Consider the following 27399-nt stretch of genomic DNA (forward strand, 5'->3'; position numbering starts at 1 on the left):
GACGGACGTCCTTCTTGCCCCAGCTCGGCGGCGCCTCTGGTCGCGTCTGTCCGCGGGCTTGTGAAATGCGCCTCTCCTCCCAGCCCTCGCCTTGCCGTCGGGGTGGGCTGTGGGGAGCCCGCTGTCCTGTCGCCCTGGGACTAGCATCGTGTGAGGTTCCCGAGAGCCAGCTAGGCTGCCCCGTTGTTCTTTTCCTTCTCGAGGGGAAAGAGATCAGAAATACGTTGGACATGGGCATGAGAGGGTTTCCATCCTAAAAGGGGAGCCCGGTGAGGGCATTGCTTAGAGGAACGAATCACTGACGGTGAAATTTCAGGCAGGAGTGGGGGGGATACTGCTGTTTTTTCCAATAGGGGTGCCTGGTTGATTGGTCAGTCAGTGAGCAAGCATCGTTGCCTGAACACCCACTGTGGGCAGAGCCTTGCGGACACCTGGGGGGAGTGGGCACTGAGGTGCTGCCTTCTGGAAGCTTGTGCCTGGAGCACCTGCCTCTTGGCACCTCACCTGGGGCCCGGCACACAGAAGGTTCTAGTGCGTATCTGTTGAATGAATGCGTGTTTCTCTCTCAAGGTAAATGAATGGATGAATTCACCCCAGGCAGTCACTTAACTGTCATTAGAATTGGCACAGGAGATGGCAAACCGGATTTGTTATCCCTGGTAGCTGGTGCCTTGGGGATGGGGGGCAGTGGGGTATTTGTAGTTTAAAGAGGACACACCAACTAGGGCAATGCTTAATCTGGAGAAGTGGAAGCGACGATTTCAGGTACCAAGAATTACCCCCTACTGTCCCCTCCCCCCCGAAATAGCCCTTGGGCAGGTGGCATCCTCCAGGCTGTCTCTTCCTGAGTCCTTTAAATCTTTAGTCTTCTCCATGCAGCCCATGACTGGGCCTCAGAGGTCTGACATAACCACACTTATGCAAGCGGGGAAACAGGCCCAGATCAGGTGTGGGACCTGCCCAGGGTCATGGAGCAGGTTGGTGGTGGAGCTGAACTGAAACGCAGGCCTCTGGACTCTAAGACTGGTCGGCAGCCTGTGGTCCCTGTGCCTGGGGTTGTCAGCCTGGGAATTTGAGGGGAGCAGAGAGGGAGAGTGGGGCTGCTCATGTCACTGGAAGACTTCAGCTTTTACCCCTGCCTGCTGGCTTTGCAGACTGTCACCGGGAGGTAGGGAGATGAAGTGGCAGGTTCTTGGGGACCAGCTCCCTTCGTGCCTCTGCCCCATGGTTGGGCCTCCTGAGCTCTGGCGACTGAGCCTTCTTTCTGCGCTCATTTTCTGTTCTGTCCTGCAAACTTGACCTGTCAGCCATTGTGACTTGCACCTCGCTCTACCCCAACTTGGGTGTCAGCACCCCAGTTTACTGATGAGGAAAATGAGGCCCAGAGTGTGGGCAGGGCTTCCATGCCAGTAAGGCTGGCATCCCTTGGCCCCACAGGGTTCCCCTTTGTGCCAGGCCTGAGCTGGGCAGAGCAGCCCCCGGTCTTCACAGAGCTCCAGGTCTGCTGAGGGAGATGCCTGGACTTGGGACTCCCTCGGCAAAGGAAAAACCCACCTGTGACCCAGCCCGTGAGCGAGCGCTGGGCAGCCAAGGGAACTGAGTCCCTCTCCTCTCCCCGGGCCTGCCTGCCCGCACTTCCTCTTTCTGAGGCCACCAGGCCCCAGGCCTGTGCAGCTCGGGGCCTCCTGCGTGGGGCCGGAGGAAGCCAGGCTGGGGTTCCTGCCAGCGCTGCCTGGGTGAGGAAGTGGGTTCCCGTGTCTGAAAGTTGGGGGTGGGCTAGAAGTCCCCAGGCGGTGCGGTAGGGCTGGTGGCTGCTGGGTGAGCCAGCTCTGCAGGGGAATGGTTTCCTGAGCTTCCCCAAAGGCCCAGTCCTGTAGTCATAATTGAGATCTAGGCCCCTGACTTCCAGCAGCTCTTCTGGCTGAAGAACCTGGGACCCCACTAGTCAGCATCTGGCAAGGAGAGCACAGACCATCCTGCCTGGTTTGTAGGGAAGGAAGAAGATGATGTGTGGCATAGCTTGGAGGGCTTCCTGGAAAAACAGGCCCTTCTAGATGTGCTGGCTGAGAGAAGGCTACCTGACCTTGCCCCGGGTTTTGATAGGGAAGGGCAGGAAGGGGTTGACATTTGAGATGTTTTGGGCTCTGTGGATGTCAGCACTGTGAGGGTGATGGGCAGGATGAGAGGTGGACCCTGGTGGCCTGTGTTCAAATCCCAGCTAGTAAGCTGTATGACCTTGGAAATGACTGTACCTCTCTGTTACCTCAGTTTCCACATCCATGCAATAGGAGCGGTAGCCCTACTCACCTACAGTGCAGGTGGGTGGATTTAGAGCCCACAGCGCCTGGCACACAGTGAGCGTTCAGTGGGTTTTGTGTATGGCGTCCTGCACCCCTCTCTCAGGCCCTGGGGCTGCAGGGAGCTCAGCCCAGCAGGATGGCTTGGGGGAGGAGGTTAATACTCCTGGTATCCATTTCTGTCTAAGGGTGCCCCTGAGTGCCCTAATTCCTCCCTGGGAGGAGTCTCTGGAGACCACTAGAGAGGATGCATGGAACCCTGCCCCCAGCCTTCTGCAGGCCTGGGCCTCCTGCAGCCTGGCTGGGCCTGGGCCCCAGAGTCTGGGACACAGTGACACGTATGAGTACGAGGGGTTCCCCTTCCTGGCTCAGCTCCTTCCAGAGGCAACCTTAGGACTGGCGGCATCTACAGGGGCCCACTCTCACCTCTGACCTAAGCAGGACCCTTCCCCCCGACTCTGGACCCATCAAGGGGCCAATGGAGGCTTCCTGGGTATAGTAAACTGGGGTGGGGGGCCCGACAAAGACTTTGGGACTCTTGCTTGCAAGTGATGGAAACTCAAACTGGCTTCAGCTGCCAGTGGCATTGCTTGTCCCATGCGATTCAGATATTTGGAAGTTGCTTGGGCTTCAGGCAGAGCTAGATCCAGGGTCTCGGGTGTTTTCAGGCCTCTCACCAGCTCCCCATGTTGGCTTCATTCTCAGCTGGGCTGTCTCATCAGGTGGCTGCCTGAAGCTCCAGGCCAGTAGCAGGGAGAGTGCCTGTTTTCCACGGGTCAGCAAAAGTCCCAAAGGATTCTCGCTGAGATGACTTTGGTCACATGTCCTTCTTAAACCCAGTCACTGGGGCTTGGGAGAGACTCTGCCGATGAGCCAGACCGGGGTCTGTGGCCCCTGAACCAGGAGACTGAGAGTGGGGGAGAGGACACAGTGCCTAGCAGACCCTTTCCCCCTGGACCCGGAGGGTGCGCCTTCTCTACATAATAGGGCTGCTCCCTCTTCCCCCCGATTTATTGTGAGGCTTGGATGACAGTGAGGGACCCTGGGACTGCAGTCCCTCTGGGCAAAGGTGTCTGGAGTTCAGCCAGGAGGAGCAGAGTGAGGGTGAGGGAGGGACAGGAGGCAGGGCTTGGCTTGACCTAAGGTAGGACTGATGGCAGGAGTGCTCAGTGTGGGGAGGACGGCCTGGAGAGATGATGAGCTCCCTGCCACTGAGGTGTGCAAGCCGAGGCTGCAGGGTTATTTGGCGGAGACATGGCAGAGGAGCTCCTTCACCCAGGGCCTCAGGGGGCCCTCCCAGCTGCCAGCTGAGTCAGTGCCCGGCAGAACTAGCGACTGGACAGAGGGGCCTTGAGACCTTGCCTAGCAGAGAGGGCCTCTGGATCTTGTTTTGGGGGTGGCTCCTAGGGAGAAACTGGCCTGTGGATGTCTGATGGTGGGGTTTCCTGGCCATCTCTCCAGGAGTGATAAATGCAGGCTTTCTTCCCAGCCCTGCCTGGCCCTGCCCTGCTCAGGAGCTGGATAAGGTCCCTGGATGGGCCTAAGGGCCTGTGCCCAGTACTGGCATTTCCACCTCCTGTCCTTCCTGCTGTTGCCTGGGAAGTGGCCTAATTAGATCCCTGAGAGGAGGGTTTACAGGCCTGGGTTCCCACGGACCCTTGTAACTGGTTCCTCCCTCTGCGTGCCTGGCTCAGCGGGCTCTGTGCGCCTGGAAGGGCAGGTTGGCGGCGGGGGTGGGCCTGTGTGTGTCTGTGTCTGCGTGTGTGGTATGTGTGTATGTGTGTGTTTCTGTGTGTCTGTTTCTGTCTGTGTGCATGTTTGTGTGTATGTGTGTGTTTCTGTGTGTGTCTGTATGTTTGTGTTTCTCTGTGCATGTGTGTGTGTCTCTGTGTCTGTGTCTCTCTGTGTATGCCTGTGTCTATGTGTATATGTCTGTGTATCTGTGTGTGTGTCTGTGTCCATTTATGTGTGTGTCTGTGTGTGTGTGCATGCATGTCTGTGTGAGTCTGTGTGGGTGTGTGTGTGTGTGTGTGTGGCTGTGTCTGTGTTGGTGTGTGTGTGTGTCTGTGTCCATTTATGTATGTGTCTGTGCGTGTGTGCATGCATGTCTGTGTGAGTCTGTGTGGTTGTGTGTGTGTGTGTGTGTGGCTGTGTCTGTGTTGGGGTGTGTGTGTGTGTCTGTGTCCATTTATGTGTGTGTCTGTGCGTGTGTGCATGCATGTCTGTGTGAGTCTGTGTGGTTGTGTGTGTGTGTGTGTGTGGCTGTGTCTGTGTTGGTGTGTGTGTGTGTCTGTGTCTGTGTCCATTTATGTGTGTGTCTGTGTGTGTGTGCATGCATGTCTGTGTGAGTCTGTGTCTGTGTTTGTGTGTGTGTGTGTCTGTGGTTTTGCCTGGGGGATGGAGCAGCCATGGGAGTTGCCGTTTCTCAGTGTTTGGGGTTTCTCAACCTGGCAGCCCTGATGCACCGGCTTTGGCACCAAGCCCAAGGGACAGGCAGTGTTGTGTATTCTTGTAGCAGCAGTTCAATCCCGGGAGCTGCTGCTGCTGGAAGGAGCTCAGCGGGGAAGCCTCTCAGTTCAGCAAGACAGCCAGGCTGGGCCGGGCTGAGGATCACTGGTTTGGGAGCTGGCAGACCTGGGGTTAAATCCCAGCCTTGCTGCTAACCTGTGCCAGCTGTGTGATCTTAGACAAGCCGCTCTGCCTCTCTGGACTCAGACATATCCGTAAAGTGGCTGGAACGCCTTGGCCTTAACAGGCTATGAAGGTGGCAGTGGGTATGGTATGACAGTGTCGCTGCTGTTATGATTGCAAACAGATGTTTTAGGGGTGCCCTGGATTGGGGGCTTCTCAGGACAGGGGCCTTATCCTGTTTTTCAAACTCTATGGCACAGGCTGGCATTTATGGTTAGTACTGAAAAATACCTCTGGTAAGTTTAGACTTAGAGACTATAAACCAGTGGACTGGACCAGTCAGATTTTTAAAATTAGCTGCCCACATTTACAAATTGGAATTTCATGTAGAAATAGACCTGTAACTTGTCTGTGCACTCTGGGCACTTTGGCAGCCGGGGCCCAACCTCCACAGGGTTGCCCAGGTTAAACGGTGCCAAGGCTTGTAGACACCTGCCCGGCCAGGAGGGAGCCAGGCCCTGGGAAGACAGCCCCCCTCCACCCCTAAGTATGTGGTTTTGTATTTTGCTCTGGGTTTGTGGGGACGTCGGGAGCTGGACCCGGCCCAGGGCTGTTCCCTTGACCCAGGCTCCTGCTGGGAATATGGCAGCTGCCCCCAGGCCTCACTCTCTGTCTTGGGGACTGCCTAGTATTAGGTAACTTTCTGTCTTTGGGAACTGGTAGCCCCAGGCAGAGGGAGCCCACCTGGCACACAGGCAGCACAGTGGGCCTGGTGTGTCATGCGCATGATTAAGAAGCCTTTTTGGAATAAGTGAATGAGCAAATGAACGAATGGTGTCAGGGAAAAGGGGCCATCTGGGTTGAGCATCGCCAGTCTGGGGTCTGCTCCCAACTTTGTCACAAAGGGTCCACTGTGTTCCCTCTCTGAGGCTCAGGCTCCTTTTCAGTGAGGTGGGGCTTGCAAGCTTCTTACATTCTTGTCAGTGGGCCCTTTTTAGAGAACATGGTCTTACGTGGAAACTTAACATGCATGCAGGGGGGATCCTGCGGCATGGGGGTCTGAGACACAAGGCTCGCTAAATAGTGTGGTCTTCACATAAGGACCACTGACAGCGTGCAGGCACACTCCATGGACACGCTTGCCTGGCTTCCAACAGAGGTGGCTTCTGTGGCTGCTGCTGGGACAGTTAGATAGCCACTTGCAAAAAGGAAATGAGCTTGATCCCTGCCTCACACCATACACAAAATTCATGGAGTTGGTTCAGAGACCCACCTGTGACAGTAAGACAGTCATTCCTAGAGCAGTGCTGCCCAGTAGACGTTTCCAGATGTTCAGTAGAATAGCCATGAGCTGTGTGGCTGTTGAACACCTGAAATATGACTGGTGTGACTGAGGGGCTGAATTTTTAATTTCATATTAATCAACTTTCATTTTAAAGAGCCGCATGTGGCTGGTGACTACTGTACCCCACAGAGCAGGTCTAGGAAACAAGGGGATGAGCTTTATGACCTAGGGGTATGCAGTGCTTTAAACAGGACTTAGAGTTATGTCCAGGTTAAGGCTGATAAATCAGACCCAGGCTGTGAGGCCTTGCCCTGCTGTCCCCAGACCAGCCTTCCCCTGACTTGGCCTGTCCCCATCAAATTTGCTTTGCTTTGTCTGTCTGCAGAGCTGAGGAGCCCTCGTGTGTGGTCAGCCTGGCCTGGATGCAAAGGAAGATGCCAGAAACGCAGTGACTGAGGCCTGGCCATGGAGCTGCAGGCCGAGGGGCTCCCTCCCCAGCCTTGCCTGCCAGACTCAGAGAGGCCAGAGGCCTAGGCCCACAGGGAGGGTTTCAGCACACAGATGCCCCCCAGACCGTGGAGTCTCCTGAGTGGGCTTCCGGGCAGGTGCGCCAGAGTGGGAGCATGCCTGCCAAGGGGCGTTACTTCCTCAACGAGGGTGAGGAGGGCCCGGACCAGAATGCCCTGTACGAGAAGTATCGTCTCACCAGCCAGCACGGGCCGCTGCTGCTCACGCTCCTGTTGGTGGCCATCGTGGCCTGCATTGCTCTCATCATCATTGCCTTTAGCGACGGGGTGAGTAAGGGCCACCCCCCTGGGCAGTGGGGGCTTCTCTGGGTTCGGATCTCAGTTCTGACGCTTGGTACTTGTGAGGCCTTGGGCAAGTCTTGGAGCCTGAGTTTCCACATCTGCTATGCTGGTGGAAGGCAGGTTTTTAACTTTAAATTTTGAAATCAGGAGTGGTTTTAGATACTACGTTAATTTGACCAAATAAGTTACCCTCACTTTTCTCCACAATGGACTTCTATTCTATTGAAAACCATGGGCAGGCATGGCCTGCATATCCCTGCTTCCACTTCTGATACCATGGCAGGCATCATGAATCAATCCCAGCACTCCTTTTCAGGAGCCTGGCTGCTGTCTCAGAATTCTTGTGAACACAGCTGTCCAGTTGACACCGCTGACCTAGGCCCTGCCCTGCTATAGCCACTACTTACACGCAGCTGTTGAGCCCTTGAAATGTGGCTAGTATGGCTGAGGAACTGATTTTTATTTTATTTTTAATTAATGTAAACTTAATTTTGAATAGCCACATGTGGCGAGTGGCTACTGCATGAGCAGAGTCTTAGAGGAAAACAGGAGGGTGTGGCAGGGTGATATGTGTCAAGTGCCTGCTGGTGCTGCGTAAACCACAGGACATTTGTTTCAGCTTTCAGCCAATAGTTATTGAGTATCTACTGTGCGTAGGCACCCTGATTGGTCTCTGCGCTCATGGAGCTTAGGGGCTGCTGGGGGATGCCAGGTGCTGTCCCAGCTTTGAGCTGTCTTTCTTGCAAGCTCCTGGGTGTCACAGTCTGTACGTTGCTGCAGGGGACTGGGGAAGGGGTGTGCAGGCAGCCTTAGCAGAGACAACAGCACAGCCCAAGCCCGAAGGTAAGAAAGAACCTCGTGTTTAGAGGGAGCATAGACACCACCCGCGTGGAGGAAGCCTCGGGATGCTGCTCGGGGCAGGCTGGGCAAGCTAACCTGGCAGGCTTTCTGGAGGCTGCGGCGCCGCACTGGGGGAAGCCATGACATTTCTGTGTATGCTTTCCATGCCCAGGATCCCTCCAGACAGCAGGCTCTTCTGGGGACGGCGTTCTCGATGCTCGCCGTGTTCATGGTTCTCTACGTGCTGGTGTACGTCGAGTGCCTTGTTCGGCAGTGGCTCCGGGCCTCGGCCCTACTCATCTGGGTCTGCCTGGTGATACTGGGCTACGTGCTAGTGTTCGACTCATGGATGAAGGCGCCCTGTGCGTGGGAGCAGGTAATAAGCAGGGGCCCTGCTGCTCCTGAAGCTGGGCGCCACTATTCGGCCGCACCCCCTCTGGGCATCGGGTCCCTCTGGAGGCTGGACCGGCATTTGGTGTGTTGGTCCCGGCCCTTCCCCCACCCATGGCCATGGTTCTATGATTTAGAACAGGCCCTGGGCTGATCTTGCCCTGTCAGTTCTCTGCCCCAATGGGGTGGGATTGAGGTGGGAGGAGTGCTCGCTTGGCTGTCTGGCCATGGCTTTTCTGGGTGGACCCTCGTTGTGTGGGAAATAACACACCTCCAGCTCAGAAAGGCAAAAAGGCACCAGCTGGCTCATGTGCCGGGAAAGGCTGAGCGGTCCTTCCTGGAGCCCCAGCATGGTGGCCACATCCCCACTCTTCTGTGTTGCTCATTCACAGGCAGGCTGTCCCCAGGTCGGGGCAGACATGGCCTCAGTGCTGCCCACCAGCCTGCCCAGCCCAGCTAAGAGTGCCCTTTCTCAGCCAGCTTGAGTCACATCTGCCTGGCCTGGGTCACGGGCCCAGCCCTGGACAGTCACTGTCGCCAAGGGCTGGCACCCTCTTAGCAGTGGGCCTGGGTCCTGTGCTGCTCCTGGGCTGTGGGAGGTGGGAGCTCAAGGCAGCTCTGCTGACTGGGAGATCCGGGAGCAGAGGGCGAGGTTCCCAGAGGGGCGGGTGCAGGGAGGTGGGTGGCAGCAGCCAGCTCTGAGAGCTGATGGGCGGGTGGGGCTACCCTGTACAGGTGGCAGGCCGGCAGGCCCTGCCCAGCCTTCTGGTCATTACGTTTTCTATGGAGGGAGAGCCGTGGACAGGGGGCAGCAAGCAGGAGCTCCTTGGGTCGTGTTTGGGGCCTGGGGAGCTCGGCCTGGGCCCACATCCTACATCAGCTCACAGGAAATGTGGGGAAAGCTGGCTGGTCGACCCAGGGGCAGGGTTGGATGTTTTCTTCTCTGTGGAATGTCCGTTGCTGGTCTCCCCATGTAGGGTAGGGAGGCAGGGGCACCTTCCTGAGGGCACAGGGCACCCAATGGCCTGGACCGGCTGCTGAGAGGCTCAGGATTCACGTTTCTGGGGCCACCCCCAGGAAATGAGAGGCTGTGCCCCAACACCAGCTCAGTCTGGGGCTGTGTCCTGCATGGGGGGTGGTGTGGCCGGGCCCCTGCGCCTCACGATGTCATTTCCCCAGGTGCCCTTCTTCCTGTTCATTGTCTTTGTGGCGTACACACTGCTGCCCTTCAGCATGCAGGGGGCCATCGTGGCGGGGGTTGTCGCCAGCGCCTCCCACCTCCTGGTGCTCGGCACTCTGATGGGGGTCTTCTCGTCACCCAGCATCTGGATGGGGCTGCAGGTGAGGAGCTCAGAGGATCTGGGTGGGGCTGCAGGTGAAGGGCTCAGGGGGTCTGAGTGGGGCTGCAGGTGAAGGGCTCGGGGGTCTGGGTGGGGCTGCAGGTGAGGAGCTCAGAGGATCTGGGTGGGGCTGCAGGTGAGGAGCTCGAGGGGGTCTGGGTGGGGCTGCAGGTGAGGAGCTTGGGGGTCTGGGTGGGGCTGCAGGTGAAAGGCTCGGGGATCTGGGTGGGGCTTGGGGAGTCTGGGTGGGGCTGCAGGTGAGGAGCTTGAGGGGTCTGGGTGGGGCTGCAGGTGAGGAGCTGGGGGGTCTGGGTGAGGCTGCAGGTGAAGGGCTCGGGGATCTGGGTGGGGCTGCAGGTGAGGAGCTGAGGGGTCTGGGTGAGGCTGCAGGTGAAGGGCTCGGGGATCTGGGTGGGGCTGCAGGTGAAGGGCTCGGGGGTCTGGGTGGGGCTGCAGGTGAGGAGCTGGGGGGTCTGGGTGAGGCTGCAGGTGAAGGGCTCGGGGGTCTGGGTGGGGCTGCAGGTGAGGAGCTGGGGGGTCTGGGTGAGGCTGCAGGTGAAGGGCTCGGGGGTCTGGGTGGGGCTGCAGGTGAGGAGCTGGGGGGTCTGGTTGGGGCTGCAGGTGAGGAGCTTGAGAGTCTGGGTGGGGCTGCAGGTGAGGAGCTGGGGGGTCTGGGTGAGGCTGCAGGTGAAGGGCTCGGGGGTCTGGGTGGGGCTGCAGGTGAGGAGCTGGGGGGTCTGATTGGGGCTGCAGGTGAGGGGCTCGGGTGGTCTGGGTGGGGCTGGAGTTTGGGCTGAGGGCAGCCAGGCCCGTGCTGGTGAGTTGGTTCCGAAGCCTTGGAGCTGTGTTTGCAGACCTCTGGCCTCAAGGGCAGGCTTTCTCAGGAAGCTGGATGCCCTGTGCTGATGCCTGGCCCTGTGGTCTTTGCTGCCTGTGGTACCCAAAGGCTCAGCTCCTCACTCAAGCCCTGGCCCTTGGGCCCCCTTCCTGGGTGAGGCCTGTTCCTGAGGTTTCACCCACAGGGCCCCATCCTGACAGAGCCAGGGGCACCCCTGAGCATTCTGTCTTGTGTGTTATGTTGAGTGAACAAAATTTATTCACACTTAGTGGTGACTTACTCATGTGTCTTCCTCTTGACTGGGTCTGGTGTCTGCTTGGGGGGTGGAGGCAGAGCTCTGGACAGCCAGGGGGACGCTGTGCCTTCTGTGACAGTCCTCGGTGCTCCCCAAGGGCTCTGGGCCTTGTGAGGTGCCATCCTGCTTCCCAGAAGTGACTGGCTTCCCTGGTCTCTTGGGTCCAGCCCTTCTGGACCAGGGAATGGCTGGTGGATGCTGAGATGAGCCCGAGCCCTGGTCCTGTAGTCATAGCAACTCCTTAGGAGACCAGTCTCTGTTTTGGGCCTCAGTTTCCCTGCCTGCCCCAGGAAGGGTGCAGCCTGAGTGAACTGAATGAGCAGGGGTGCCATTACCAGCTCATCAAGGAGGACAGTGCCCCAGGGGCAGACTAGGCCAAACCCTGAGCCTGCATCCACCTGCCCTCAGCTGCTGGCCAATGCTGTCATCTTCCTGTGTGGGAACCTGACGGGTGCCTTCCACAAGCACCAGATGCAGGACGCCTCCCACGACCTTTTCACCTATACTGTGAAGTGCATCCAGATCCGCAGGAAGCTGCGCATCGAGAAGCGCCAGCAGGTGGGGTTCCTACCTCCCCCTGGAGCCCCAGCCCGGCCCCAGCCCGGCCCCAGCCTGGCCTGCCCTAGCCGGCTCCCAGGTCCCACGCCCAGTGTCCTTTCTCTGGACATCAGGCGCCCCTAGAGTGGCGTGTGAATGGGGTGCTTGGCCAGACACCCATGCAAGCATAACCCCGGGGACTACTGTGGACACGGGAGGATGTGTGCGCAGCTGGGTTGGTGGCAGGACGTAGGCCAGCAGAGGTGGAGGGTGTGATGGGCAGAGCAGAAAGAAGAGATGTGTAGGTTAAGCCTGGGACCTGATGTCCCCCTGCCTGTCCCTGTGCCTATCCCCCTGGTACCCAGGAGAACCTACTGCTATCAGTGCTCCCAGCTCACATCTCCATGGGCATGAAGTTGACCATAATTGAACGACTTAAGGAATGTGGGGACCGTCGCTACATGCCTGACAACAACTTCCACAGCCTCTACGTCAAGCGACACCAGAATGTCAGGTGGGCGGGCTGCTGGGCCTGTGCGCGTGGTGTCTCCCAGGGAGGCCTCCCTGCCTCTTGTCTGGCTGTGGCAGCCCAGTACTCAGACTTTAGAGCTGGGAGGTCTGGTACAAATGTCAGCCAGGCTTCCCAGGCAGTTTTCATCTCCCTGAGCCTCAGTTTGCTCATCTGTAGAACGGGAGTCCTACAAGGATAGGATGGGGTCACATCTTAGGAGGGGCTTCAGTTCTGAAGTCTGTGCAAAGGCGAAAATCCACGTGTAGGGAAGGAGAAGGAAGTCCCCAGGTGCCAGAGCACCCGGCTGTAAGAGCACCATTCTGTCACCTGCAGTGGGGCTGGGCTGGGGTGGGGTCTGAGGGGCCCCTGCATACTCTGGGGTTTGCTCTAATGTGAAGCCTCTGGGATTTCACTTCAGCTTTATGGCTGGAGCTTCTCTTCCATCCCTGTGGAGGCTGTTGAGTAGCAGGGATGACAGGGCCTCTGGCTGGTCCCCATGTCCCTGAAGTCCCATCTTCCATGGGGCTGGCTCTGACCCTCCCACTGGCCCCACCCCACCCCCAGCATTCTCTACGCTGACATTGTGGGCTTCACTCGGCTGGCCAGCGACTGCTCCCCCAAAGAGCTGGTGGTGATGCTGAACGAGCTCTTCGGAAAGTTTGACCAGATCGCCAAGGTAAGCCCTCTGGCCTGTGCCACCCTCCCCTCCGCTGATGGGAAAGTCAGGAGCCCCTTCTTGTCCCATCCACAGTGTCCTGTGCCCAGTGCTGTGGTGAGATGGGTGCGGGAGGCCTTGGCTGAATTTTCACCTTCAGTCAGCAAATGCTTTCGAGCACCTCATGGTAGAAGTGGAGGTTGAGTGGTGGCCAAGGCTGCTAGAATTCTGCCCCTCAGAATGTGAGGCCGGTGGGGTGACTGACAGTATATAGCGGGGGGATGCACAGGGGCTCGGGAGCTAAGACAGGGGCTCTGGAAGGCTGCCTGGAGGAGGAGATGGCTCTATCTTCACTATACAAGGCTGGCAGCCTTGGCCTCACCTGGGAGTTTGGGAGGACTGGGAGGACTGGAATGCCAGGCCTATTCAAATCTGCCTTTTGACAATATCCCAGGTGAATCATGTGTATGTTAAAGTTTGAGAAACCAAAAAAGAGACCTGAAGAGGACAGGGAACAGTGATTTGGGCAGAGGGAACAGCATATGTGAAAGCTTGGAGTAGAAAGTTCTGTGTACCCATGGGAGGAAAGTGGCTCTGTGTGAATGGGACAGTGTGAAGGGGTCAAGATCATGGGGTTAGACATGCAAGGACTGGAGGGCTGAGGTGAGGAGTGGGACTTGACCTAGGGCCCTGGAGAGCATAGCATGTGCCAAGCAGGAGAGGTCATTGGGCAAAGAGTGTCTCCAGGATACAGCTGGTGGGAGAGAGGTCTGGAGACCAGATCGCACTGAACTGGGATTTCACTGTCTTGTCTATGTGAGCAGAACCAGCCCAGGGGGTACATGTGTTTAGAGGGAGGAGCCTCAGTATTTATTAATGTGTATAATGGCCCCAAGCCCTGCTGAGTGGCAGCCCTGAGCTTGTATGCGGCCTGGGGCTTGTCAAGTTGTTCCTGGCCTACATGCCATGTGGTTTGGAGAGGGCTGCAGGGGGGTAGGACTGGGGAACGCCGAGCCCAGACTCAGGTGGTCAAGGCAGCTTTCCTGGAAGGGGTGGCCAGGAAGTAGAGACCCAAATGTAAGATTTACAGCAGGGTCCTCTCTATCCTGGCTACATATTTGAATCATGTGGAAAGCTTAAAGCAATACCCATGTCCACAGCCATGAGTTTTTAAGAGCCTCCCAGGTGACTTCATGTACAGAGAACCAACAGTCTAGAACTTGGTGGGAGGCAGCCCCATTTTACAGGTGGGGACAGGAAGGCTGTGGCAGGGGCCAGCCTCCTAGTTGAGCAATGGGCAGAGTCAGACAGGGCTGGCCCAGCCTTCTGTCCTGCCTTCTGGAAGCAGCTTCCAGAACGATGACTCCTGAGAGAGAGGGCCTGCTCACTGCAGCGTCACATTGCATCTGGGCTCAGGCACCCACTGCCCCCAACACGCTCACACGACTTCCCCGTTTGTGTCAGAGACGGCGGGCCTGTCAGCCGGCTGCAGGAGCAGCTGCGTCTGTGGAGGTCTGTGAATCCCTGACAGTGGGCTGGGTCCAGAGGGCAGGCCTGTGCCTGGCCCCAGGCGAGGGGAGGGCGGCTGGAGCCCTGACCTGTGTCAGCTGTCTGGGCCCTCTCCAGACTTCTTGCGACTTTCTAGGAAAGCCACTGTCCTTGTGTCCCCTGGCCAGGCCAGCTCTAAATGGAAGCAGCTGGCCCACACTCGCACTGGGTCATCTGGAGGACGTTTAGAAAAGGGACTGTTCAGGAAGGCAGGGCAGGTACAGGGGCCCGACGAGGGAGCTGCCCTGCCTGGTCATTGATGGGCTGCCGCACCCAGGCCTGGCAGGCACGGGTGGGAGCAGGCACTAGACTTGGAGAGAGAGGCTTCCTTGGTGCCAGGAGGTAGCCAGCCCTTTGGGACCATGAAGGAGTCAGCCCACCAGCCCCGCCCCCCCAACCCACCAGAAGTCAGGGGCAAGGCTGCTTGCTGAGGCCTCCATAGGGGGTTGGGGAGGGGAGGGGGGCCAGCATGTAGCTCCTTCTTCACGTTCCCCGAAACCCCACCCCAAGGCCTTGGTGCATGTGGCCACCTTTGCTGAGGGCTTACGGAGGGTGTAGTGGCCACAGAAGCACCTCAGATGGAACCTCAGACAGCTGGCCTGGGCCTCCTCTCCCCCCCAAAGGCATTTTCCTGTGTGATTCCAGCCTCCCTCACCCCACATTTCCTCTCTGCTCTCCCCACACCTCAAACCCTGCAGCCCTAGCAATACAGCCATTTCTTGACTTTGACACCTGCTGGCTCCTTAGCTTGTGCCACCTCTCTGTCTTTATCTCCCCTGCTCCATCCACTTCAGCCATACTGACTGCTGTGCTGCCTCAGCTTTCTGGCCTCAGGGCCTTTGTGCATGCCACTTCTTCTGTAGCCTGGAATTCTTCCTCCAGACACTAGCATGGCTTGCTCCCTCGGTTTCTTAGGTCTTTGCTGGAACATTTCTTCTCTGAAAGGCGTTTTCTGGCCTCCTGGGAACTTCCTCTCTCCTCCCAATGCTCCATTTTTCTCCTTAGTGCTTATTACTGTTGAGTGTGTAAGATTTTATCTAGTGTAGTGTCCACTCCTGCACCAGTGTGTAAACTCCACACAGTAGGGATTTTTGTCTTTGTTCACTGCTGTGCCCCAGTGCCTGGTCAAGGCACTCAGTAGGTGCTCAAACATTGCATGGATGAATGAAACAAAGGGAGCACCTCCTCCAGGGGCATTCCGGTGACCACCCTTAGTAACACTTGTTTTCGCCACCAATGCTTGGAGTTCCCCCTGGAGAGCCCATGTCCCCAGTTCTTTCACCAGGCCCAGAAGCAGCTATTGGTGGCTGGTACCCCAGAGAAAGCCCCTAACCGGGACAGAGCCTGGTTTACCGTGAAGGGTGTGGGGGAGGTGGCTTGCTGGGTGTGACGCTGGTCCCCTGCTGACCAGCCTCTCCCTTGGCCCACAGGCCAATGAGTGCATGCGCATCAAGATCCTGGGTGACTGCTACTACTGTGTGTCGGGCTTGCCCGTGTCCCTGCCCACCCATGCCCGGAACTGCGTGAAGATGGGGCTGGACATGTGTGAGGCCATTAAGTAGGTACCATGGGCAGGTCTGGGGCACTGGGGCCTGTCCTTACAATGGGCCCCTTCTGCTCCCCAGGGGAATACATTGTCCCCACTTTTCAGATGAGGAAACTGAGGCTCAGGTGCAGGCAGCTATCCTGGATCACTCAGCCGTCTGTTTTGGGTCCCTCCCACTGGGCCTCTGAGTGCCAGGCTCTCAGAGCGGGGATGGGGGTGTGGGGGCAGCTGGCTCCCTTTCTCTGAGGACAGGCTCACAGCAGCAGGAGGTGATCTCAGCCCCGCCAGGCTGAGAACACTCTCCCGTGAGCTGGGCCGGCCCTGTTCCTGCCCCTCCCGACTCTGCCCCACCCGTGCCATACCCCATGGGGGACCCCGGGCCTGCCCTAGGGCCGAGGGCCCCACAGCAGCGCTGGCTGGGGCGAGGTGACCCGGTTGCTGTCCCCAGGCAGGTGCGGGAGGCCACGGGCGTGGACATCAGCATGCGCGTGGGCATACACTCGGGGAACGTGCTGTGTGGCGTCATTGGGCTGCGCAAGTGGCAGTACGACGTGTGGTCCCATGACGTGTCCCTCGCCAACAGGATGGAGGCGGCCGGAGTCCCCGGGTGAGAAGCAGCCGGACTCGGGGCTCAGAAGCCAGGCGCCGGCTCTGGGCTGGAGCGTCGGGGGCCAGAGGGTCAGAGCCCGCGCAGTGCGGGGAGCGCCGGGGCTCGTCCTCGGGGGGGCGCCCGCCCTCTCTGGGCTGCGGTACCTGACCTGGGTCTTCCGCAGCCGTGTGCATATCACAGAGGCCACGCTGAAGCACCTGGACAAGGCGTATGAGGTGGAGGACGGGCACGGGCAGCAGCGGGACCCCTACCTGAAGGAGATGAACATCCGCACCTACCTGGTCATCGACCCCCGGGTACGAGGGCTCGGGGGCGGGGGCGGGGACGGCCTGCCTGGGGTGGGAGTGAGCTCCCCGTCCCTGGGTATGGTCTAGGCCCCAAGTACCAGCCCCCTGGGCCTTAGTGTTCTTTTCTGTGAAACGGAGTAACAGCGGTGCCTGCCTCGCAAGGAGAAAGCGCTAATCCGGGCGTGTCACAAACACCCTGGAGATAAGTCACTGGGAGTTTATTTTCCACGTGGTTGTCGCTAATCTCCCGGATTTTCAAAAGACATATTTTAAAAGCACACTTTGGATGAGACTCAGGAAAGCAGGGAATGGCCAGGGGCCGCCGGGCCACGGGCCGGGCCTTCATGTGTCCTGGACTCTGACCGGCGGTGTCGGCCCGGTCAGCGATGCCCCCGCTCTCCTCAGGACCCTGTGGTGGGGGCCCTTGGGCTGCTGCCAGCCCGCCCCCGCCCGCTGCACAGGCCATTCTTCCGCCCCCGGAGGCACTCGTCCTGTAGCTGCTTGTGAATCATCCTTGGGACTCGCTCAAGAATGTCGGCCACGCAGGCCGAGCTCCCTTTCGCTCTGGCCTTGGCCGTCCTCGCACTGGCCCGACTGCCTGAGAGCCCCCCCCCCGCTCTGCCCCCTTCCCCAGCCCCTCCCCCACCTCGGCCTGCTGATGGCGTGGGAGCCCGAAGTGCTCCGTGAGAGTGTCTCAGGCAGGATTTAACCGGCCCCTGCCTCCCACCCACCTTAGTGTAATCTCAGTCATTCTCAGTTGGAAATGCAAAAGGCGCGGAGGGTGTGTTGTGGAAAGCCTTCTGCGCATTCTTGGCGGCCAGCTCGCCCCTCCAAAGCGGATATGTGATTCCTTGAGTTCCCGCCGCAGGGATGTCTGACGGGAGGGTGACGAAGATTTGACCTCTCCCACCCCAGGGCAGGTGCTCAGCGAAGGCTCAGTGCATTCTGGGACCCTGGGACTCTCCCGGTGGCCAGATTCCACGTCATTCCCTCTGGCCAGGCAGACAGACGCCTCTCAGGGCTTAGAAATGCCTCTGTCCCAAAAGGAGGTGAAAAGTTTTCAGGGAAGCTGCCCCTGTGGCTTCACGAGTGTTCGTGGCTGTAGGTGTTTGTGGGGACCCAAGGAGATGGGGACTCCTGGAGGGCAGTAATGTCAGGGGGTAAGGGGGACTCAAGAGGCCTCAAGATGGCCCAGGCTTGCTTCTGGTGGCCTAGGGGGTCTTTGTCATCTTCCCTTCTCTTCATTCCTCCCTGGCCTCCCCAGGGGGGAGGTCTAAGTGTTGTTTGTAGGGGGTGGGCCCTCATTCAGGGCCTGGCTAAGCTGCCGCATCCCTGGCATGGCTACAGCAGGCACGTGGCAAGTAATGGACCTGCGCTGTGGTTTGAGGGCCACACAAGTGGAAATCCCTAGAATGGTGCCTCGGGGTGGGGGCCGGCCCCTTGGTGGGTCGCCTCTCTGTGTGGTGGCCAGCACCCCTCTTCCTCCTGGCTGATCCACACAGGAAGGACCCGTGTCAGCCACATGCAGGAGGGCAGAGCTGGATGCCTGTGGCTTCCCTGGGCCCGTCTCCCCAGGTGCTTTCATGGGGTGGGGCCATTGGGCTTTCAGGCCCCAAGGACAGTATCTGGTCCCTAAGCGCTTATGACCAGCATCCATTTCTGTCCCTAAGGAGGTGGAGAAGGGTGTGAGGGGCTGTGCATGGTACTTCCTGGAATGGGGAGGCCTGGTCCCCAAATTGGGGCCACCCCTTTAGCCCAGCCAAGAAGTGCACTGGGCCTCAGTCAGGCCCTGAGCACTACAAACCCAGCAGTCTTTTTGCCATTTTCCCTTTTGGCCAGATGGGCCTTGCTCTGGGCAGCATTGTGTTCCGGGGGCTGAAGGCGAGGGTGGGACAAGCCATTCCTGTGTCTGCCTGCAGAGCCAGCAGCCGCCTCCACCCAGCCAGCACCTCCCCAAGCCCAAGGTGGATGCGGCCCTGAAGCTGCGGGCGTCCTTGCGCATGACCCGCTACCTGGAGTCCTGGGGGGCTGCGCGGCCCTTCGCCCACCTCAACCACCGAGAGAGTGTGAGCAGCAACGAGACCCCTGTCCCCAGCAGCCGGAGGCCCAAGGTAGGACCCATCCTCCCAGGGAGCTGGGGACTGGGATGCCCTTCAAAGGCGGCAGAAGAGCCTGTGCTAAAGGGTTTTTTCAGCCGACCTCACTTTCTCCATCTGTGAAATGGGTCATGTCTGCCCTGTGTCCCTCCTGGGGACATGATGGGGTGTGGAGAGTGCTCTGGGGGGCGAGGATACCCCCATCCTCCTTGTTCCCCAACAAGTTCAGCCTTGGTTCAAGGTGTCTGTGGCTAGGATGCCCCAACACCCTGCCCACGTATCCGAGATAACAGACCCAGACCCCTGATGGACTTTCGGCCCTGCGTTCTGGAGAGTAACAGTCTCTTCTCCTCCCTTCCAGGCCATCCCCCTGCGGCGCCAACGGACCCCTGACAGGTAGGAATGCTGTCCCCTCCCCTGGCAAAATGTGGCCTTCCTTTCTGACGAAGTCCTGCACTAGTCACCTCCTCCAGGCAGGCTGCCCTGACCAGCCTCTGCCAAGGAGGGCAGGTCTGTGAGGCCCAGCCCTGACCATAGAGTTTGCCGTGGCTGGGGTCAGAGTTTCTGGAACAGAACTGAACGATTGTTGGTTGTGTGCCCATTGGGTAGCAGGCTCAGTGGGGTTGGCATGAGGGAACCCTGTGGCTCTAGAGGAAGAGGCCTTGGAGTGGGAGCTGGGGCCTTACTCTGTTTCTTGCTGGCCAGCTGGGCCATGCCAGGCTGTCACTTGCCCTCTCTGGGCCTCAGCGGGATCTGCCTGTCCTTTTGCCATCTGGCATGAGGCTCCACACCCCTGCCTCTGCGCCAGTGGATGCGGGACCCTGGGATGATGCCTTTGTGGGTGTCTGATTCCAGAAGTGCGCCCCCCAAGGGGCGGTCGGAGGACGACTCCTATGATGACGAGATGCTGTCCGCCATCGAGGGGCTCAGCTCCACGAGGTGAGGGTCCTTGACCTCCGCTTGCCCTGCTCCCTCCATTGGGGCCCCCACGTGGCCAGACCCACCAGCGACCCAGCTCATCATGTCCCTCTCCTCCCTAGTGCTGCCTCCTGAGAGTGGGGCCCTGCCCCCCTCCCTCTTCCCTCCCCCTCTCTCCTCTCCCCCAGGGTCGGCCCCCTCCTGCTCCCCGCATCTCACTGCCTGTACCTGCCACCCCACAGGCCCTGCTGCTCCAAGTCTGATGATTTTTACACCTTTGGGTCCATCTTCCTGGAGAAGGGCTTCGAGCGAGAGGTGAGGGCCCTGGGCAGCCCCAGGAAGGGGCCCCGAGGCCTGGGCTGGGTGGGGCGCACGGGCCAGGGGGCAGCTGCTTGCCCAGATCTGTTCAGGGAGGTGGTGGGGAATTGCTCCAGCTGGTGGTTGTGGGGTGCAGAGGCTCAACATGCTGGCCTCACCCCTGTACCCAGTGTGCCCACATTTGTGACTCACCCACTTGGGTTTGGGAGACTGCTCGGCTGAGGGCCCCGTGCAGCCTCGAGCTGACCGTGTAGTCGGGAGAAGCCCCAGCTTAGTGTCCGCGTGGAGGCCCCCCAGTAGGCTTGGCTGCTGCAGCAACGTGCTTCGGTGCCGTTAGTGACCACTTACTTGTTTGTTGAGCGCCTACTGGGTTCTGGCACCCACATCGTATCATTTAACCCCCACACGGTGGCCAGTGTGGGCAGCATCATCCATCCCGCAGACTCTTCGAGGTTTCGGGGTGTCTTGGCCTCAGGGGAGGCCAAGACTGCAGGGCTCTCGTGCCGGCCCAGCCCCCTCTCTCCTGCCTTGGCCTCCAGGATTGGGGGCCGCCTCTAGCTGGGCTCCCTGAGTTGGCGGGTTCCTGGGTGGGGAGCTTGGGGCCCGGAGGCAGGTGTGGTCACCAGGAAACCTGCCTGGCGGGCCTCCCTGGGCTGTGACTTGGGCAGGCAGCAGGCTCTCGGAGCTCCGTTTGCTCATTTGCACCAGGAGGGAGCCCTTGTGGGCTGAGGCCCTGCGAGGGGTGCCGGGTGTGGAGGGACAGGCAGCGTGGGGTCCCCCCTGACAGCTCAGGGCTCAGCCGAGCCTTGCTCCTCCGTTTGGGGTGAGGACAGACCCACCGCCCCAAATCAGTCGCAGCAGCCCCGGAGCTCAGATTTGGTTCCTGGCTGCAGACTTGGGCCCTGGGCTTTTCGGGAAATAAAGTGGGAGACCTGGGCAGGGTGTGGGAGGGGCGGTGTCTCCTCTAAACCCAAAATGGGAAACAGCGTTGTTGGCTCATCACCTGCAACTCAAGGAGGTGTAAAGCCTTTTTAAGGTGACTAACGAGCTGGCCAGAGGAGGGTCAGAGCAGGTGGCCCTGCAGGTGGGGCCTCAGCTGTCCCACCCTCACGGTCTCTGTCACCCGCCCCCAGTACCGCCTGATGCCCATCCCCCGGGCCCGCCACTACTTCGCCTGTGCCAGTCTCGTCTTTATCTGCATCCTGCTTGTCCACGTCCTGCTGATGCCCAGGTCAGTGGGGGTGGGCAGGATGGTCAAGCCCACTGGGGTCAGGTGGGGGGAGGGGTGGCCGGCAGGAGGGGCCGGCCTTTAAGAGTTCAGCAACATTAGGTCTCGGAGCCCCAGAAACTGGATCCGCCGTGACTTCCCCCACACCTGGAGTTACCGGCACTTAGTTTCTGTTTTGATTGAATGTGCTACTCCCTTGAGTTTGAGCCACAGGCCTCCCGACTCCCACATGCCTCTCACCTTTGAAGTCACCTGTTATCCGCAAGGCTGTGGGCATTTCAGAGTGGGACTCCTGCCTGCAGTGTTTGCCCCACCCTCTTCTCCCTCTCAGCTGTGGGAAACTGATGCTCAGAGGGTGGGATGCATGTTTCTGCCTCAAGACCCTCTGGTGGGGGCAGGGAGGGGGTGTGAGGTAACAGAGGGAGGAAGGTCAGCTGCTTGTTGGTTCTGGAGGGGTGGTTAGGCCGCAGTGCAGAGTGTTGGGATTTAGGATATAGTTACTAAAGACAAGATAGGGAACACATTTACATGCAACTTCTGAACCAGACCAAGTCCCCAGGCTGCGTAGTCACTCCTTTCTTATGTGCTTGGTCCAGGAAGGGGGACATGAGCTTGGTCTTGGCCTTCGAGTTTGGCCAGGCCTCTGTGCTGTTCATGGGGCAGCTGGGCCACGGTTTTCTGAGGGCCCCTTTGCTGAGTGCAGAATAGCAGTTTGGGAGGGGGCAGAGGGTGACCGTGTACCTGAGAACTCGGGTACTGGGAGGGAGGAGCATGTCTGTGACTTAGCCCTGAGCAGATGGTAGCCAGAACTTGGGTTTGTCCCTCCTCTCCAGGACGGCGGCTCTGGGGGTATCCTTTGGGCTGGTGGCCTGTGTGCTGGGGCTGGTGCTGGGCCTGTGCTTTGCTGATGAGTTCTTGGTGAGTGAGGAGGACCCTACTAAGCACCCGTTTGGGCCCCACGGGTGCTGGGGCTGTGGAGGTGTGAGCCCCTGCCCCCTGGACCCTCCCTGGTGGGCTCTGCCCCTGGACCCTCCTGTCTCGAGGACAGTCCCTGAGTGTTCCTGATACTTCTGAGAATTCCGCTTTCCCTGGCCTGCTAGTGGTCCCAAGGGGCTGGAGCTGTCCACGGCCCCAAGGGTGGCCACGTTCCTTCTGTCTGTGCTCCGCATGTGTACTGAGCTCTGGGCATAGCACCCCCCGACTCTCCCTGGCCAGGGGTTCTCATGTCTGCCAGACTCTCTGGCTGTGGGCTTCCCCCTGCCAAGGCCTCAGGCAGTTTCCCCTCCTGCCCGGGGCTGGAGCTGGGTGACCGGACCCCGTGGTTCCACAGAGGTGCTGCCCAGCCTGGGGGATGCTCCGGGCTATCTCCAAGAGGGTGGAGACTCACCCGCTGCTGCGCTTGTCCCTGGCCATCCTGACCGTTGGCAGCCTGCTCACCGTCGCCATCGCCAACCTGGTGGGTTCATGGGGGACAGGGGAGGAAGGTGGGCCCTGGTGAGGACCTTTGTGTCTGCCTCTTGGTGGAGGGAGCCAGTTATGACCCTGGGAACCTATAGATTCTAGACTCATGTAATCTTGTTGCCTACAAGCTACACATGGAGAAACCCTCTCCACAGCCCCGAGGCCGGGCCTGGGAGGTTCTGTGACCTTGAGAGCTCCTCAGCCTTCACTTTCTGTGTTTGGGGCCCCAGAGAGCCCACGTGGCCAGCCCCACAGTAGGTGTCCTGAAGCACAGTGTCCTGACGCCTCCCCCACCCAGGAGGCCCTTCTCACCCCCTCGCAGACTCCTCCTGGGCACAAGCTGGGAAGACGCTGAGCCCCTGCCTCTCGGGCCGTGCGCACGCGCTCCGTGTCACAGACCTCACTTGTTCCTGCCAGTCCTCCCAGGTCCCACATCTAGCCAGGGTCTGTCCCCACCTCCATGCCCCTGACACTCTAGACTCTGACCACCTCCCTCAGCATCACCTGTGGAGAAGGCGGCTCATTGGAAGTGCTGATCCCGGCTTCTCCCCAGCCCATGCCAGCCTCACGCTCTGGGGTGGTGCCCATGTGTCCGTCTTTTACACCCTTCGCCCCCCTGTGAAGCTGGTGGCTTCTGACAGTGGCTCTGGGCGGGCTTAGAGCTGGGCCTGGCGGGACACGCCTGTGATGCTTGGGAGGCCTTGGGCCCAGCGCTGCTTGGCCCTGGCAGGCTCTGGAGCCCCAGGCCCCTGAGCACCTGTCTTCTCTGTAGCTGTTGCTGCCTTCCCCAGTCCTGGGGCCACCTTCTGGGAACCAGACAAGCCTGAGGGCCGTGAGTGGCAGGGAGAGAACCCCATGCGAGCTCCTCCCGGTGAGTGTGCCGGCCCTGGCCTGGGCCCTGAGTCCCCCAGGCCCCGGTGTGTGGCAGAGCAGAGCCCAGCCTCTCCCAGGACAGGTGGAGAAAGCAGGCCCACGTGGGGCAGAGTTGGAGACCACAGGGATCGGGGTGTTGATGAGCTTGGCCCCAGGGGTGCAGGTGGGAGCACCCACGCTAATGCATGTGTCGGACCCCTCACTCTGCAGCAGGCCATTAGGATCTCCATGTCGCTGACCGGGAAGTGGGCTCGGGGAGGTTGCGATAGGTCGTGCAGCTGGGACGGGGCCCCAGGCAGGCTGACACGGGAAGCCCCAGGGCAGGATGCAGCCTGTGGGACTTCAGGGGACGGCATGTTGTGAGCTGTTCTCTAAAGGGCAGGCTGGTCAGGGAGGGGGCCGGGGAGGGATGGTGAGGAAGAGCAGAGGCACGTGGTGGGAGCAGGTTTCAGTGGCTGCGTCATGGGCAGGGGTGGTGGCCAGTGGCAGGTTTGATCTAGCTCAGGGTGGGGCGTGCATGCCAGGGAGGAGGGTTTGGTCTTTATTCCGGGGCAGGGGGAAGCCATGGCCTGATCTTCAGCAGGAGGGTTCTGTAGGCAGAGATGCACCCAGGGAAGCGCGAGCTCATGGCAGACTCAAGGCAGGCAGGCTGTTCGGGGGCGCGCACCCCTGCCCGCCCCGCGTCTCCACCCAACAGCGTTTCTTTTACATTATTTTCCTCTAAGTGAGTTTACTTACCCTGAGTGGAAGTAGTTACAGTAAAAACGATGTAACAGAAAGTTAGGGATCCCGTTGCCTGCTCCTGAAGGGAGGCGAAGAAGGCAAGAGGGGGATGCTGAGGACATGCTGCCTGTCCGCGGGTCCCTGAAGTGCTAAGGGCCTCCCTGCCTTTGGTGCCGGCTGGTCCAGGAGGTGCCTCTTGGGGACAGGAGACTGGGGGGTGACCAGCACCTCGTCTCCCCAGTATTACACCTGCAGCTGCATCCTGGCCTTCATCGCCTGCTCTGTCTTCCTGAGGATGAGCCTGGAGCTGAAAGTTGTGCTGCTGACCGTGGCCTTGGTGGCCTACCTGGTGCTCTTCAACATCTCCCAGTGCTCGCAGTGGGACTGCTGCGGCCTCGGCCTGGGCAACCTCACCAAGACCAACGCCACCCTCAGGTGGGCCCCGGATCCCACTGCCCTTTCTGACGGTGGCCCATTGTAGCTCCTTTGTTTCCATGTCATTCAGACGGAGCCCCGTCTGGTGGGACACCGGCCAGGGGGACCACGTGGTTTCCACCCCACAATGGGAAGCGAGGGGCTCCAGGTCTGCGCTCTTGGGAGCAGCCGAGTGTGACTCACCGGGGGGTTCTCTGGGGAGCGCCCCTTGTCTCTCCGAGGCCGCCTGGGCTGTCCCGTCTTTAGGCCAGCCTGGGCGTGGTGAGGAGGCTTCAGCCAGAGCCCTGCTCTGTTCCTAGACAGGCGGGTGACACCTGTCACCCAGGAAGGGCTGATGTGTGTGTGGTTCTGGAGGCTCCGGCCCCAGGTGGGTTGAGAAGAGGGGCCTGGCTCCCCCTGCACTAAAAGGCTGTAACGTGGGGACCCAAGACAAACCTGCCCCTGCTGGTCTGGCTCGTACCTGCCAACTGCCAGGCCCACGCCCTGAGCCCCTGGCCCATGAGCACCTGCTCCCTCGCTGCGGCCTCACTGCCTGGGGCTTTCTGTGTGGCTCTCCCTTGTTATCTAGGCAGGAGCTCAGCTGCCACCTCAGTGGGGCCTCCCCCCCTCCACCAACCTTTCCCGACACCTCTTTTCTCTACCTGAAGTTCTCTTCTGTCTTGTTTACTGTCTACACCATGAGAACTGTGCGCTGAGGGCAGGCAGCCTGTCTCGGTGGCTCTTCCCTGGGCAGCCTTGAGTGAGTCTGGGCCCCACGCCACCCCCAGCGTTTGGGGGCTGGGTGGGAGCTGGAAACGACCCCCACCCTCCCCCTTCATATCCAGCAGCCCCCTGGCCTGTTCGTGGAGGGATCTGAAGACTATGATCAGCTTCTACCTGGTTCTGTTTTACGCCACCCTTGTCATGCTCTCCAGACAGGTGAGACCCGGAAGCGACCACCGCATCGCATCCCCAGGCCAGCTGGGCCGACCTGGCCTCCACTGGAGGGGACGGGTGGGGCTGGGCTGCCTCAGATTTGGGGCAGACAGTCCCGTGGGAAAGCCCTGGTCGGGGTCCCGAGACAGTGTCCCTAGTCCCAACTGAAGGTGACGCCACATAAGGGAGGCGTTTGCCGCGGGCGCAGGGTGGGCAGTGCCGATGGGCAGGGTTACAGGTGGGCCCCCGGCTGCTGGTGGCCATGCCCCTCGCTCACGGGGCCAGGACACTGCTGTGCCGCCTGTAGATTGACTATTACTGCCGCCTGGACTGCCTGTGGAAGAAGAAATTCAAGAAGGAACATGAGGAGTTTGAGACCATGGAGAGCGTGAATCGTCTGCTCCTGGAAAATGTGCTGCCGGCCCATGTGGCCGCCCATTTCATCGGGGACAAGCTAGACCAGGCAAGCAGGCCGGCGTTCAGGGTGGAGAGCGGAGACCAGGCAAGCAGGCCGGGTGTTCAGGGTGGAGAGCGGAGACCAGGCAAGCAGGCCGGCGTTCAGGGTGGAGAGCGGAGACCAGGCAAGCAGGCCGGGTGTTCAGGGTGGAGAGCGGAGACCAGGCAAGCAGACCGGGTGTTCCGGGTGGAGAGCGGAGACCAGGCAAGCAGGCCGGTGTTCAGGGTGGAGAGCGGAGACCAGGCAAGCAGGCCGGCGTTCAGGGTGGAGAGCGGAGACCAGGCAAGCAGGCCGGGTGTTCAGGGTGGAGAGCGGAGACCAGGCAAGCAGGCCGGGTGTTCAGGGTGGAGAGCGGAGACCAGGCAAGCAGGCCGGGTGTTCAGGGTGGAGAGCGGAGACCAGGCAAGCAGGCCGGGTGTTCCGGGTGGAGAGCGGAGACCAGGCAAGCAGGCCGGTGTTCAGGGTGGAGAGCGGAGACCAGGCAAGCAGGCCGGTGTTCAGGGTGGAGAGCGCACGGTGGCTGACGCCTGCGGAGTGAGCGCTGATAGCCAAAGCGCTTTCCGTGGGTACTGCCTCCCCGCGCACCCGGACGGTGAGCTGCTGCTGCGGGGACACAGGCTCGGGCGCAGGCTGGGCGGACAGGCTGCCTTACTCCTGGGCTTTGGTTTTACACCTGTAAGGTGGGGCCCGCAGTGCTTGCTGGCAGGATGGTGGCCAGTCTGTGATGGACAAATGTGTTTCCACCAGTTCCGTGCTGCGGTGTCACAGATAGGAGCCTGTGCCCTGACTGTGACCTGCTACCCTGGGAGCTCTCAACTGGCTCTGCAGACTCGGGATTTAGGAGCAAAAAAACAACCTGAGCCTGTCCCTCCCCAACCAACCAGAATCCTGCATTTTAAACGCCCCCCCGCCCCCGTGCAGACAGGTTGGGGACGCAGCCCAGCCCCCCTTCCCCCAGGAACGTCTGCAGCACCAGGGGTCCCCTGCTCAGGCTGCTTCCTGCTCCTCCGGCTCTGAGGGGAGGCGCTGGGTGGGTGGCCACAGGCCCATTTCTCCCCTCCTCCCACCCCAGGACTGGTACCATCAGTCCTACGACTGCGTCTGTGTCATGTTTGCCTCTGTGCCGGAGTTCAAAGTGTTCTACACCGAGTGCGACGTCAACAAGGAGGGGCTGGAGTGCCTGCGCCTGCTGAACGAGATCATCGCCGACTTTGACGAGGTGGGGCTTGGGCTGGGCGGTGGGCGGTGGGCGGTGGGCGGTGGCACAGGCCTGTGCCCCGATTAACAAACGTGCCAGCTCCCTGTGGAGAGGACATCACACATTATACAAGGTGCAAATGTGCCTTTTTCTTTGCTTTATGCAAGCATTTCCGTCTTCCCGTCTTCCCGGTGCCGGGCAGCTGGCTAAGGTTAGATGCAGGCCCTGTGGAGGGTAACTTCCAGCTGAGCCCACGCCACCAACCTGGGGCAGTCAGTGGGCTTGGGCCTGACGGAGCTGGAAACACAGTCGACATTCCTGTGGATGCTGCTGGAGAGCTGGCTGCCTGCTCCTTGGC

At 59.9% G+C, this 27399-nt stretch overlaps 1 protein-coding gene across 1 annotated transcript in view; it reads left to right on the forward strand.

Moving 5' to 3' along the window:
* The window catches only part of ADCY7 (adenylate cyclase 7), a 52575-nt gene that overhangs the window by 20701 nt on the left and 4475 nt on the right, over positions 1–27399 (forward strand). Inside the window, exons 2-22 of the mRNA XM_087827117.1 lie at positions 6599–7007; positions 8035–8238; positions 9432–9593; positions 11134–11283; positions 11628–11776; positions 12338–12449; positions 15407–15534; positions 15971–16129; positions 16296–16428; positions 18339–18530; positions 18877–18911; positions 19371–19454; positions 19676–19748; positions 20885–20982; positions 21813–21897; positions 22310–22435; positions 23213–23311; positions 24278–24471; positions 25296–25389; positions 25694–25849; positions 26916–27062. Of these exons, the coding sequence (XP_087683243.1) occupies positions 6837–7007; positions 8035–8238; positions 9432–9593; positions 11134–11283; positions 11628–11776; positions 12338–12449; positions 15407–15534; positions 15971–16129; positions 16296–16428; positions 18339–18530; positions 18877–18911; positions 19371–19454; positions 19676–19748; positions 20885–20982; positions 21813–21897; positions 22310–22435; positions 23213–23311; positions 24278–24471; positions 25296–25389; positions 25694–25849; positions 26916–27062 (2751 nt within the window). The 5' untranslated portion in view covers positions 6599–6836. The remainder of the gene's footprint in view (positions 1–6598; positions 7008–8034; positions 8239–9431; positions 9594–11133; positions 11284–11627; positions 11777–12337; positions 12450–15406; positions 15535–15970; positions 16130–16295; positions 16429–18338; positions 18531–18876; positions 18912–19370; positions 19455–19675; positions 19749–20884; positions 20983–21812; positions 21898–22309; positions 22436–23212; positions 23312–24277; positions 24472–25295; positions 25390–25693; positions 25850–26915; positions 27063–27399) is intronic.

Source organism: Miniopterus natalensis, chromosome 18 (genome assembly GCF_054644295.1).
Source record: "Miniopterus natalensis isolate mMinNat1 chromosome 18, mMinNat1.hap1, whole genome shotgun sequence".
Taxonomy (NCBI): domain Eukaryota; kingdom Metazoa; phylum Chordata; class Mammalia; order Chiroptera; family Miniopteridae; genus Miniopterus; species Miniopterus natalensis.